Consider the following 11,373-nt stretch of genomic DNA (forward strand, 5'->3'; position numbering starts at 1 on the left):
GAAGAGAGTTTGAGGGGAGATAAAGACAAAGCGGAGGTCCCGATTGACTTGGTTGCTTCGCCGAGGATCGTCAAATCCGAAGATGTGCAGACTCACAAAAGCTTTCTGCTGTGTGGTAGTCTTAAAATGAAGATTCAATAGCTTGGTAACGCCAGGCCAGGAATTCTAGTCACTTCACCAAAATTGTACTGGTGATTGATTTCCTGAGCCGTCGTTCATGCTCCTGAGAACCACCGCATGCTGTATTTGGGTCCCCTAAATCTTCGTCGTCGGTCAAGCGAAGTCGCCTGTTGAACGACTTAGACGCTGCGGAGAAATCAAGAGATCCACAAGAAACGAGGAGTCCAGTATTGGAGTGATAAAAGTAAAATGTCGATCGAGCGAGCGATCAGGGAGGAGGAGTTGATTTGGGTTGGGTTTGGTTGGTTTGGTTGGAAGGAAGAGAGAGTGGATGGAAAGAAGCCGAGCGAACCGACCAGGAGTCGCGCTGGTCTAAATTAAATAATTTATCCTCCCCTTAAACCCAGACAGGATAGGATAAGACAAGACATGAGCAGTCACACGTCAGGTGCTAGCAAAGCTACTCAGAAGATCTCAAAAGTCTTTGGACCTGTGTCCAAGCACAGCAGGCATCATTATACTTCTACTTCAGGCCATAATTCGCCTTGATTCGCACCGCGATCCGAGGAATGAGGCGCCATTTTCCTTCTCCGCTTCCTCCCCGTCGGTCCAACGTCATCAAGCATGAACTAGTTCGTCCTCGACAACAAACTCTCCGTGACTCCGGATTGACAGATCCCCGATCATCATCATCTTTACAGGTCTTTAAATAGAATGATTGCTCGCTTTTGATGAATTTCCCGTTGCACCCTCCAAACGCCATCTTGTCATGTGGGATATATACAAAGGTTTTAAACTATTTCGAAGACATTACAAAAGACCGACAATTAGAGCCTGTCATGCTGATTACCTCCTTGCCCGCTTTTTCTCTGGCTTCTGTTCTTCATCATCGCTGAGCTCCCGATAGATAGGCGTGGGTTGTGTTTCCTTCCACGCCTTGGTGAAAATTGGATCCTTCTCAGCCTTGTCTGCATATTTCAACAGGGCCTCCCGAGGATCTTCGTCCCGCATCGAACTGAGAGGGATGTTATCTCGAATATGCTTCTCGTCTGGTTGCGACTTGGCAAACGGAGTCGCAGCCGGCATGTACGGTCTGCGAGGGTCCTTAGGGCGTCCTGAAGCCGTCAACCCAATGGTCGGATGGCGGGCAGACCAAGTAGACGAGCTGTAGTGAGGAACTCCGTTCGAACCCACTACAACAGAGTCTCCCGAGAGACCCTGGCTGAGATCCATAGTGAGACTAGGGTCATCATCGATGTGACGGCGCTTCGGCGCCTTGGACATAACCAAGGCCGCGCCCCTAGTCGACATATTCGGGTTGTAGAGAACATGCGTCTCGGCATTGGCAGAACCGGTAAGGATCTGGTTCATCTTTTCGTGCCATAGGACAGTGATGACCGGGGATCCAGGAGTAATCGGCGTTACTAGTTCTGGCCTCAGCGTAGCAGGGTTCAACATATGCAGGTGGCCAGTTTCGGAGCCAGTAAGCACATTCGCCGAGGAGGGTGAGAAGATGATGTTCGAAGTCGAGAAGCGGGTACTAGACGGATGGGATACAGTCGTGATCGGTTTCTTGAATTTTCTCGTGTCCCAAAGCTTGATGGTGTCATCGCCACCTTTAGTGACTACCAGCCTGCCATCGGAGCTGATGTCGACGCCGCTCGTCCAGGTGTCCTTGGTATGAGCATCCCGAACCTCACCACTTGGACGGGTAAATGGCCCATCACCACCCCACATCATCAAGCTCCCATCAAGGGCAGCACCGATCAGAACATTAGGGCCTCCTTGTTTGGGCGAGCCCCATGCGACGGCTGTCATTTTGCTCCGACCAGCGGATCCAGCCATCTTGGACTTGTGCACAATCACTTCCTTTTGTGTCCTTCCTACATTAGCATCCCAGATGCGCACTGTGCTGTCCGTTCCAGCCGTCACACATAGATTCTCATCGGTCGGGCTCCATGCTCCGCTGGTGACCTCCGAAATATGGCCCTTGGTATTGTGTAGGTCCCTCAAATACATGTCACCCTTGACAAATTCAGTAACCGTCTCACCATCGCGATTCAGAATCCTCGGCTGCGCTGTAGCGGAGACAACCATCACATAGGTCGGGGCCAGTGGGTTGAATGCGACGTAGTGTACGGAGTGTGCTTCTTGGGCGGCCGACTGCTTCTTCGCAGACGGATCGACGGACTTGAAGGCGCGTATAGTCGACGGCGTCATCGAGGCAAAATCGTGCAACTTGATCGTGCAGTCCGTGGAGCCAGTGATCAACCGCGAACCCGCCGGGTCAACGGTCAATGTAGTCACTGCCCGGTCATGGGTCTTGAGTAGCATCTCATGGGAGACCGGAAACTCGTCCTCGTCGTCTTCAGAGTCGGAGTCGTCGGAGTCGGAATCGTCGCTTCCATTGTTACTATCAGGCCTCACCTCGCGGTCCACCGGTTCAGGAATGGTTGGCTCTTCAGGAGTGACCTCGGTGTTCGATCGCGTCTTCTCGTCATCGCTGTCGACTTTCGCAGCTACCTCGGTGCGCTTGGTGCGATCGATCTGAGTGCTCACATCGGTTTTCTTCTCCTGTCGGCCGAAGCTAGTTGGAAAGAACTTTTTGAAGGCTTCCTCGTCGAATCCTTCCATTTTGGCTAGTTGAGAGAGTGTGTCGCAGGATAAAAAGCGCTGACTTCAGACGACATTCAGAGGACGTTCCAGCTCTTTTGACAAGTTTGTATCGTTTGTTCTGTTTGCCGTTGGTGCACGTGATGATAAGATTGGTTCTTACTGTACTGATAACAACCAGTCCACAGACTAGAGACATGACGTGACGCTTGGTGGAGATGACTTTACCTCAGCATAGCTGAAACCGTTCGAGCAGAAGATCAATGTAAAATGTATACGCATCTTGCGTTACATAAGCGACTATCTCCAAAAGGATATAGACTACGTATTATAGCTCAAGAGCTCATAAAGGAACTTGTGGACCAAAGATCACTTGTTAGGCTACTATAGATCTACGTACAGCATCAACGTTGCGCGTCTACAAGTACAAGCCCTCAACAGGGCCACCGTCCTGCTTAGTCTTCATGATGCGCTCCCTGGCAGCGCGGAAGTCGTCCATCTGCACTCTCATCCGGCGTTCTCTCAGAGCCATGAGACCGGCCTCGGTACAAATGGCCCGAATATCAGCACCAGAAAGATCATCCTTCTGGTTGATGAACTCATCCAAGTCGACGTCATCTCCCAGCGACATCTTGGAAGTGTGTAGGGTGAAAATCTTCTTCTTGGTGTTTTCTAGAATACAATTAGTACTCGAGCTCGGCTGGCAAAATAGGGGGGCACTCACGGTCGGGGTTCTCGAAGAGAATCTTTCGGTCAATACGTCCCGGACGGATCAGAGCGGGATCCAGAGTCTCGATCTTGTTGGTGGCCATGATCACCTTGACATCACCGCGGTCGTCGAAACCATCCAGTTGGTTCAGCAACTCCAGCATGGTACGCTGGATTTCTCGCTCACCGCCGGATGTGGAGTCGTAACGCTTCGTACCAATAGCATCGATTTCATCAATGAACACGATGGATGGGGCGTGTTCAGCCGCAACCTGGAAGATCTGTCGAACCAAGCGAGGACCATCTCCAAGGTACTTCTGGATAAGCTCACTGCCAACAATACGAAGGAAAGTGGCACTGGTCTGGTTGGCGACAGCCTTGGCCAGCAGGGTCTTTCCGGTACCGGGGGCACCGTACAGGATAACACCTTTAGGCGGTTTGATACCCATCTCCTCGTACAACTCCGGGTGGAGCAGCGGAAGTTCGACGGATTCGCGGACCTCCTGAATCTGGGTCTCAAGACCACCAATATCTGCGTAAGACTCGGTCGGTGCCTTGTCGAGCTTCATCACGGAGACGAGAGGATCGGACTCCTCAGTCAACACACCAACCACGGAGACCGACTTGTGGTGTAGAAGGATACTGGCACCCGGCTCAAGCAAGTCCTTGTCCACGAACGACATGATCGAGACGTAGTACTCGGGGCCAGTAGCGCTGGAGACGATCGCGTGATCGTCGTCGATCAGCTCTTCCAGGTTGCCGACGCCCATGGGACTGCCTCGCATGTCATCAACCCGGCTTCTCTCATCTGCGTTTCTGTCCGCGAGCTCGAGGTCGCTTCGGTTGGCGGTATCCAGTGCAGCCTGGGCCTTGGTCTTGCGCAGACGCTCCATGTTCTCGACGTATTCTTCTTCTAGCAGCAGGTGATCGTGAACCCGCTGCATGCGGAGGTATCGTAGTTTACATCGTGACGTCGGGAAGATGTCGGGGAGCTTGGAAGCCGTGCTGGGGCCTGCGGCCTTGCGCTTCTTGCGACCGAGGCGAGTGGTAGGGGGGGGAGGTGGTTCGTATCTGGGCTTATCCTTCTGTGGACGAGTATTTTGGTAAGCTGACGTATCATGACTCTGAGCGGAAGGACAGACATACCTTCTTGTCCTTGTCATCTCTTCCATCCCCACCGGGACCTCCGCCAATGTTGGACTGCTGGTTACCCTATTTATTGGAAAGTATTAGATAGGTGACATCAAGAGGCGTCAAGAGCTGTGAGCGACAGCAAGGGTTGACAGCGTACCATAGTCCTAGAGAATTAAAGACACAGGGCGAGTATTATGTAAGGAAAATAACGGCCAGACTAGAGGCGGACAAAGATTCGATGTAGAGGTACTGGGGGATGGGGCGCAAGCTCGGTGGATGATGGGAGGAGGATGGAAGGCGTGAAGCGGTGATGAGATGAGCAGCAGCTGGGAAGCTGTCGTCGTCGCCATCCGTGCCGGCCTTGGCGCTGCGGCCAACAACGCATCACCGCCTCACCGCCTCACGTGCTTTGCATTAGAGCCTGAGGACCAAGGCCACAAGCTCTGGCCAGCGTAGGCTGCCTTGCCAGGCCACCAGGCCACCAGTACGAATCTGGCAATTCGTTTGATCATCCATCATGGATCCATGATCCATGATCCATGATCATCCATTCCCCTCTTCCCTCGGCTTCCTTTTAGATACAGCAACGCGGTCGACATATCAGATTTCTTGACTTTCACTTGAACAAGAATAGATTAGCACCGTCACTATATTGGGAAGAGCTTCCCTAAATCGATTCGCAGTGCGCCATCAGGAGGTGTGTTTCCAACCAGCTGCGAGCTTTATCGTCGGCGAGCGCTTACGCCCCACCAATACTTGCGATCCCCTCATTTTCCGAGCCAGTTCCCCGTCGATTAAGTGAGGCTGCACTGCTCTATCTTTCCTCCATCAGCGTCCATTTTTGCTTTTTCCTTTTTCCTTTTTATACCTCCGCTTCGTGTCAGCTTGCCTAGGACTTTCCTGTATAATCGTCATTACTTTATTTATACTGCTCTCAGGCTGACATAACCTGATTTTCACTTATATAGCTTGCGCTTCGTATTGTTTCCCAGGAAAGAATCCTCGTTGGCCTTTCACCCCAGAAGCTATTTACTGCTTGCTCCTTCGCAACTACCTCGTTTCAATTCTCAAAACTATGGCTTCAAATCGAGCACGTCGTATCGCCAAGGAGATTGCCGACATACATGCGGACACGCACTCGCAAATCACCGCGGAGCCGGTAGGGAACGACGACGATATCACACACCTCCGCGGGACCTTCCCAGGTCCGCCGGGGACTCCGTACGAAGGTGGTACATATGCAGTGGACATCAAGATTCCCACCGACTACCCGTTCCGGCCCCCTGTGATGAAGTTCCAAACCAAGGTCTGGCACCCGAATGTCAGCAGTCAAACGGTGAGTGCTGGAGCTTCCCTCTTCCAATCCTCGTGCCGAGACTTGCTCATGCCTCATTTCCCTGTTCTAGGGCGCGATTTGCCTGGATACCCTATCCACCGCCTGGTCGCCCGTCCTCACCATCAAATCCGCTCTCCTCTCACTGCAGTCACTACTGAGCACGCCAGAACCGAAGGACCCGCAGGACGCGGAGGTCGCGCAGATGCTGTTACGCCACCCTAAGGAGTTCGCCCGGAAGGCCCAGGAGTGGGCGGTCATATATGCGGGGGCGCCGAGGAAACACGCGGGAGAGGGCAGTGGCGGGGCGACGGATGAGACCCTGCGCGAGCTGGAGCTCAAGTCTAAGGCGGAGCAGGAGAAGGAGGATCTCGCCAAGTATGGACCACCGGCTCGAAATCTGCGCATATATCCTCGCTGACTGTTGCTGCACAGGTATGATGGCTACAACAAAGACCTGATCGACCGCTTCTGTAGCATGGGTTTCGACGTCGACCGCGTGGTAGCGGCGTTCAAGTACTATGGCATCGATCGGATGGAGGGCGAGGATTATGAGCTGGAGGAGGCATACATGGGGGACGTCACTGCACGGCTGCTGGGTGAGCCGTAAGAAAGACCTAGACAGACCACATTCACAGACAGCTTTAGCTTTTCTTTTTCTCGGGATCAAGTGTTGAGCTTTGAGGGTTTGCTGTTTGATCGAGCGCTCTAATTTCTCGTTTGAGCCTTTTTTCATATATCCAGCTATTCATGCATTTGCGTTATCTAGCATCTGATGTGTTGAGTGACTAAGCCAATGACACATGTGCATCGGCAAGAAGTTGGTGGGTTAAAGACTTGATTAAGTTGTTTGCCAATGTAAGTAAACGTGCGTAACTCCGTGGACAAAGGATTGCTGGAAGAGCAGCGCTATCGATAAGCACGTGGATCATCAACGGATCTCCTCCGTCTCCGCCCATCTCCATCTCCAACTTTCTCCGCCGCAAAACCCCTTCACCAGCACCCAACTTTACAAAAAAGCGCCCATCTCACCATTGACCTGACCCTTCACTGACCGCACCATCCAACCACAAAGCCAACCCTCCCATTTTACAACCCGACTGCGCAACAGACACCCACCTCACGGCACGGCTTGCCAAGCCGCCATCAACGCAACCCAAAATGATCGAAGACGACTTCTACCGCACCTCCTCGCAATACCGCCTCTGGTCCTTCACCGCGGCCTCCCTCCAAGCCCAACGGGCGACCACCAACGCCGTGGCCAGCGACCGGGTGCGCGCCGCCATTCGCCGCGCACAGGAGGCGCGCCGCTCCGCCACCTCGTCCGCGACGGGCACCGCGGTCCCCGAAGTTGAGGGCAGCACCAGCACCAGCACCAGCACCAACCACCCGGCGAAAGCCGAAGAGAAACCCATCGAATGCCTCACGCCCGAGGAAGAGCAGCAGACCGTGAGCTACTACTGCGAGCAGATCATCCAACTAGGAGAAGCGTACAAACCGCCATTACCGACGATAGTCCGAGTAAGCCAGCTAGCCAGCCAGCCAGCCCAACCCCCATCTCCCCCTCCCAAACCCCAAAAACTAACACCACCCCCCCCCATAAAAAGGCAACAGCAATCCAATACCTCCGACGCTTCTACCTAACGAACAGCCCGATGACCTACCACCCGAAACAAATCATGCCGTGCGCGCTCTTCCTGGCCACCAAGACAGACAACTACTACATGTCGCTGCGCCAGTTCGCGGACGGAGTGCCCGGCGACACAACAGCCGAAGACATCATCGCGCCGGAGTTCGTGGTGATGCAGAGCCTGCGCTTCACGTTCGACGTGCGGCACCCGTTCCGGGGGCTGGAGGGGGGGATCATGGAGCTCCAGGCCCTGGCCGCGGGGCAGGGCCAGCCCGCGCCGCACCTTGCTGCCACGCAAACCCCGGAATCCCTGCAAAGGGGCCTCCTCGCTCTTCCCAGCTCCTCAAAAACCATCACCGACCGAATCGCCCGCGCCCACCACACCACCCGCGAGATCCTCAAATCCGCCGCCCAGATCACCGACGTGTATTTCCTCTTCACGCCGGCGCAGATCTGGCTCGCCGCGCTGATGCTGGCCGACCGCCCCTTGGCCGAGTACTACCTCGACACGAAACTCGGCTTCCCCCAATCATCCGTCCAAGAAGCAGAGGCGGCGGATGGGCTGGCGGCCCTCCGACCGAAACTCCTCCGCACGCTCAGCGACTGCGCCGCCATGCTGCAGGCCTACAAGCCCCTCGCCTCGGATCCGGAACAGATGAAGACCCTCCGTCGGATCATCGGGAAGAAGCTGTATCACTGCCAGAATCCCGAGAAGGTGAATTTAGGTGGCGCTGGGCAGAAGAGGATCCCTGCGGCGGCGCTCGCTTCTTCGGCTGCGGCGGCTGCGGCTGCGGCGGCAACTCCAACAGGGGGGGTCGATTCCGGGGCGTCCGAAAGTGAGATGGAGAGGTTGGCGAAGAAGCGGAAGTTGGAGACTGCCGCGGAATCTTCCAGCGGTAGTAAGGATATTTTCGGGGGGGAGTTGGTTATGCAGAGGACGAAGGAGCGGTAACTTAGGGTCCGGGAGCGGAATATAGAATTGACGGTGGATGGAACCAATACAACAATGAAATGGTTTGGATAGGTAGGCAACGGGAACAGGTCCGATGAAATAGTATACTACGCTCCCAAGATCAGCATTCATCTACAAGACATGAACCTGTAAACCAAATCTACAGGTGCAACTACAATCCAGAGTTCAAATAAAACAATCCATTCTCAAGCAGACACCCGTGTCCCAAAGGATGATGAACAGTCTATACCGTATACGCGAATCCAATGAGAAAAGAGAAGCATCAGATTTCACCCCCTCAAACGCTCAAGTCTAAGTTAGGGGGATGAGATTGAAGTGGTATGAACGACGATGATGGAAATAAACAAGGCCATCTAAGAAACACAACGTAAAGAAAAAAACAAAGAACACCCAAATACTGAGCAGGTGATATCTCCAGGTGGTATTTAAGCAAAACGGGATAAACACAAATGTATCCCCCTTAAAACAAGGACCTCTCATTCAGGATGGTTCATCTCTCCTGCTGCTGAGAAAATTGATAAACTTTTCTCTTACTCCTTTCGATAAAGTTTTGCCAAGTCTGCATCTTCGCGCAGACTGTTTTTCTTTCCTGTCTTGATATTTTGTTCGTTTCTGAGCATTCCATTCGTAACAGAGGGAAGCACCTCATATAAAATGCTTCGGGCTTTTTAGACAGCACCCTGGTCGATCATCTTCTTGCGGAGGTAGTTCTTGTACTGTCCGATGGTGCCATCCCAGCGAGTGACGGTCTTGTGCTCGCAGACCATGATGTCCTTGGCGATCTTGTCGAGGAGACGGAAATCGTGGGAGACGACCACGACACCTCCGCTATAGGCGTTGATGGCATCGGCCAAACTGTCGATGGTGGGGATATCGAGACCGTTGGTAGGCTCGTCCAGGAGAATCATGTTGGGCGACTCAATAGCCAACAGAGCGAAAACGATACGGCTCTTCTGACCCTCAGACAGAGTGCCCATCAGAGCAGTCTGGGACTCGCCGCTCAGACCGTAGCGGCCGAGCTGCTGGCGCCAGTACTGGTAGTCCTGGGACTTCTCGGGGAACTTGTCACGGACGAACTCCAAGGAAGACTTGGTCAGGTCCAGCTGTTCAGCGGAGTGCTGGCTGTACATGCCGAGCTTCAAGTGGGTGTGACGGCTGACACTACCACCGATGGGGCTGAGCTTGCCGGTCATCAGACGGAGCAGAGTGGACTTGCCGACACCGTTGGGTCCGACCAGAGCAGTACGGGAGTCCATGTCGACACCGAAGTCAAGGTGCTCGTACAGAGTGTCATCCCAGTTGCCAGAGTAGGAGAAAGAGACATCATCGAAGGACAGGACGGGAGGGGGGAGCTTCTCGACATCAGCGAAGCGGAAGCTGAAGACACGGTCAGGAATGACGGGCTGGATGAAACCGTCGGCCTCCATCTTGTCGAGAATCTTCTGACGGGACTTGGCCTGACGGACCAAGTTGGCGTAAGTACCGGCGGAGGCGATGAACTTCTTGATGTGGGCAATTTCTTCCTGCTGCTTGTGGTAGGCCTTCATCTGGTTCGTCTCCTGTTCGGCACGGGTCTTGTGGTACGAATCGTAGTTACCACCATAGTAAAGGAGCTGCTTCATGCGCATATCGATCATGTTGGTACAGACACCGTTCAAGAAATCCATGGAGTGGGAGACCAGGATCAGGGTGCGCTCCCACTTCTTCAGGTATTCTTCCAACCACACACAGGCCTCGAGATCCAAGTGAGCAGTGGGGTCGTCCAGCAGGAGGAGAGAAGGCTTGACGAAGAGGGCCTTGGCAAGGGCCACACGCATACGCCAACCACCGGACATGTCCTTGGTCTTCTTGTGGATGGTCTGCTTGTTGAAACCAAGACCCGTCAGGATCAGGGAGGCACGGGTGTGGAAGGTCGAGGGATCCATCTTGTCCATACGCTGATGATGAAGTTAGACACATGTTGCTCGTCAAACAATGCACAAGTACTTACGTCGTAAAGGTCCTCGAGGATAGGGCTGTCAGGGCCCTCCTTCTCCAAGATCTCCTCGGCCTGCTTCTCCATGCGGTCAAGCTGGTTCTGAGCCTCAGTAACAACCCACTCAAGGGCACCGAGGTCGGTGGGGGGAGCACCCTCGTTGAGCAGGTAGATATCAATGTGCTCAGGGATAGGGAACTCGCGAGTGGCGATGGACTTGAGAAGGGTGGACTTTCCGCAACCGTTCTCACCCAAGAGACCGTAACGGCGACTGAAGTTCAGTTCAAGGGTGGAGTCGGTGATGAGGACCTTGCCGTGGAACACCAGGGAGGCGGAAGTGATCTTGACGTCGCGGGAGGACTCCAGGGAGGAGAGGACACCAGTGGTGACACGGTCCGAGAGACCGTGCTTGTCCATTTGTGCGGTCAGCTTCTCAACCTCCTTCAGCTTCTCAGCGGAGGTGGCAGGCTGATCCTCGACGGGCAAAGGGTTTCCGTCGCCATCGAGCATGGGGGTCTCGTCACCGGGGGTCGAGGTACCCTTCTTGGACTTGAGGGTCTTCTTCTTGCCGTCATCGCCACGCTTGGCCATACGAGCAGCTTTGGAAGCAGACACCATTTTGACGGTTGTGTGGGTGTTGAGGGAGGGGAGATGGGGGAAGAGAAAAAGAGGGGGAACAGGTAAGAAGAGGAGGCGGGAAGAGAGAGACGAAACCAGTCCGTGAAGAGGAGGAGGAAAAGGGAAAAAAAGAACTTGACAAAGGTGGAGCACTTTCCAGCGGCGGGGTGAAAGAGAGAGCAAGAGAGAGAGGGAGGAAGAGAAAAATAGTAAGAGAGGGGCGACCGAAAGCCTTTTGAGTGGGGGGGGGGGGGGGGGGGGGGGGGGGG

The 11,373-nt window shown here is 54.1% G+C and overlaps 4 protein-coding genes across 4 annotated transcripts; 2 read left to right on the top strand and 2 right to left on the bottom strand.

Annotated features, from left to right (window-relative positions):
* Window positions 1–966: 966 nt before the first annotated feature.
* BO66DRAFT_414627 (26S protease regulatory subunit 4) lies at window positions 967–4,385 on the bottom strand (the record flags this gene model as incomplete). The annotated part of the gene is made up of 3 exons (XM_025649483.1): window positions 967–2,759; window positions 3,181–3,351; window positions 3,458–4,385. The coding sequence occupies 3 exons, from the start codon at window positions 4,383–4,385 to the stop codon at window positions 967–969; spliced, it is 2,892 nt and encodes a 963-aa protein (XP_025499867.1).
* A 1,265-nt stretch (window positions 4,386–5,650) lies between these two features.
* Window positions 5,651–6,518, top strand: BO66DRAFT_442433 (E2 ubiquitin-conjugating protein UBC1; the record flags this gene model as incomplete). Its single annotated transcript, XM_025651425.1, has 3 exons — window positions 5,651–5,911; window positions 5,982–6,286; window positions 6,344–6,518. 3 exons carry the CDS (start codon window positions 5,651–5,653, stop codon window positions 6,516–6,518), a joined length of 741 nt encoding a protein of 246 aa, XP_025499868.1.
* A 381-nt stretch (window positions 6,519–6,899) lies between these two features.
* On the top strand, window positions 6,900–8,687 carry BO66DRAFT_394918 (TFIIH complex kinase subunit CCL1). Its single transcript, XM_025648105.1, has 2 exons — window positions 6,900–7,429; window positions 7,516–8,687. Exons 1-2 carry the CDS (start codon window positions 7,070–7,072, stop codon window positions 8,488–8,490), a joined length of 1,335 nt encoding a protein of 444 aa, XP_025499869.1. The 5' UTR covers window positions 6,900–7,069; the 3' UTR covers window positions 8,491–8,687.
* Window positions 8,688–9,179: 492 nt separating this feature from the next.
* On the bottom strand, window positions 9,180–11,104 carry BO66DRAFT_442435 (ATP-binding cassette family ATPase ARB1; the record flags this gene model as incomplete). Its single annotated transcript, XM_025651426.1, has 2 exons — window positions 9,180–10,448; window positions 10,502–11,104. The coding sequence occupies 2 exons, from the start codon at window positions 11,102–11,104 to the stop codon at window positions 9,180–9,182; spliced, it is 1,872 nt and encodes a 623-aa protein (XP_025499870.1).
* Window positions 11,105–11,373: the final 269 nt, after the last annotated feature.

The sequence above is a fragment of the Aspergillus aculeatinus genome (assembly GCF_003184765.1).
Source record: "Aspergillus aculeatinus CBS 121060 unplaced genomic scaffold BO66scaffold_54, whole genome shotgun sequence".
Lineage (NCBI taxonomy): Eukaryota > Fungi > Ascomycota > Eurotiomycetes > Eurotiales > Aspergillaceae > Aspergillus > Aspergillus aculeatinus.

Bases quoted from the DNA above. Each gene is read 5' to 3' on its own strand.
- BO66DRAFT_394918 (XM_025648105.1), top strand. From the start codon at position 7,070: ATGATCGAAGACGACTTCTACCGCACCTCCTCGCAATACCGCCTCTGG. The intron at 7,430-7,515 runs GTAAGCCAGCTA...CCCCATAAAAAG, and splicing joins CATTACCGACGATAGTCCGA to GCAACAGCAATCCAATACCT.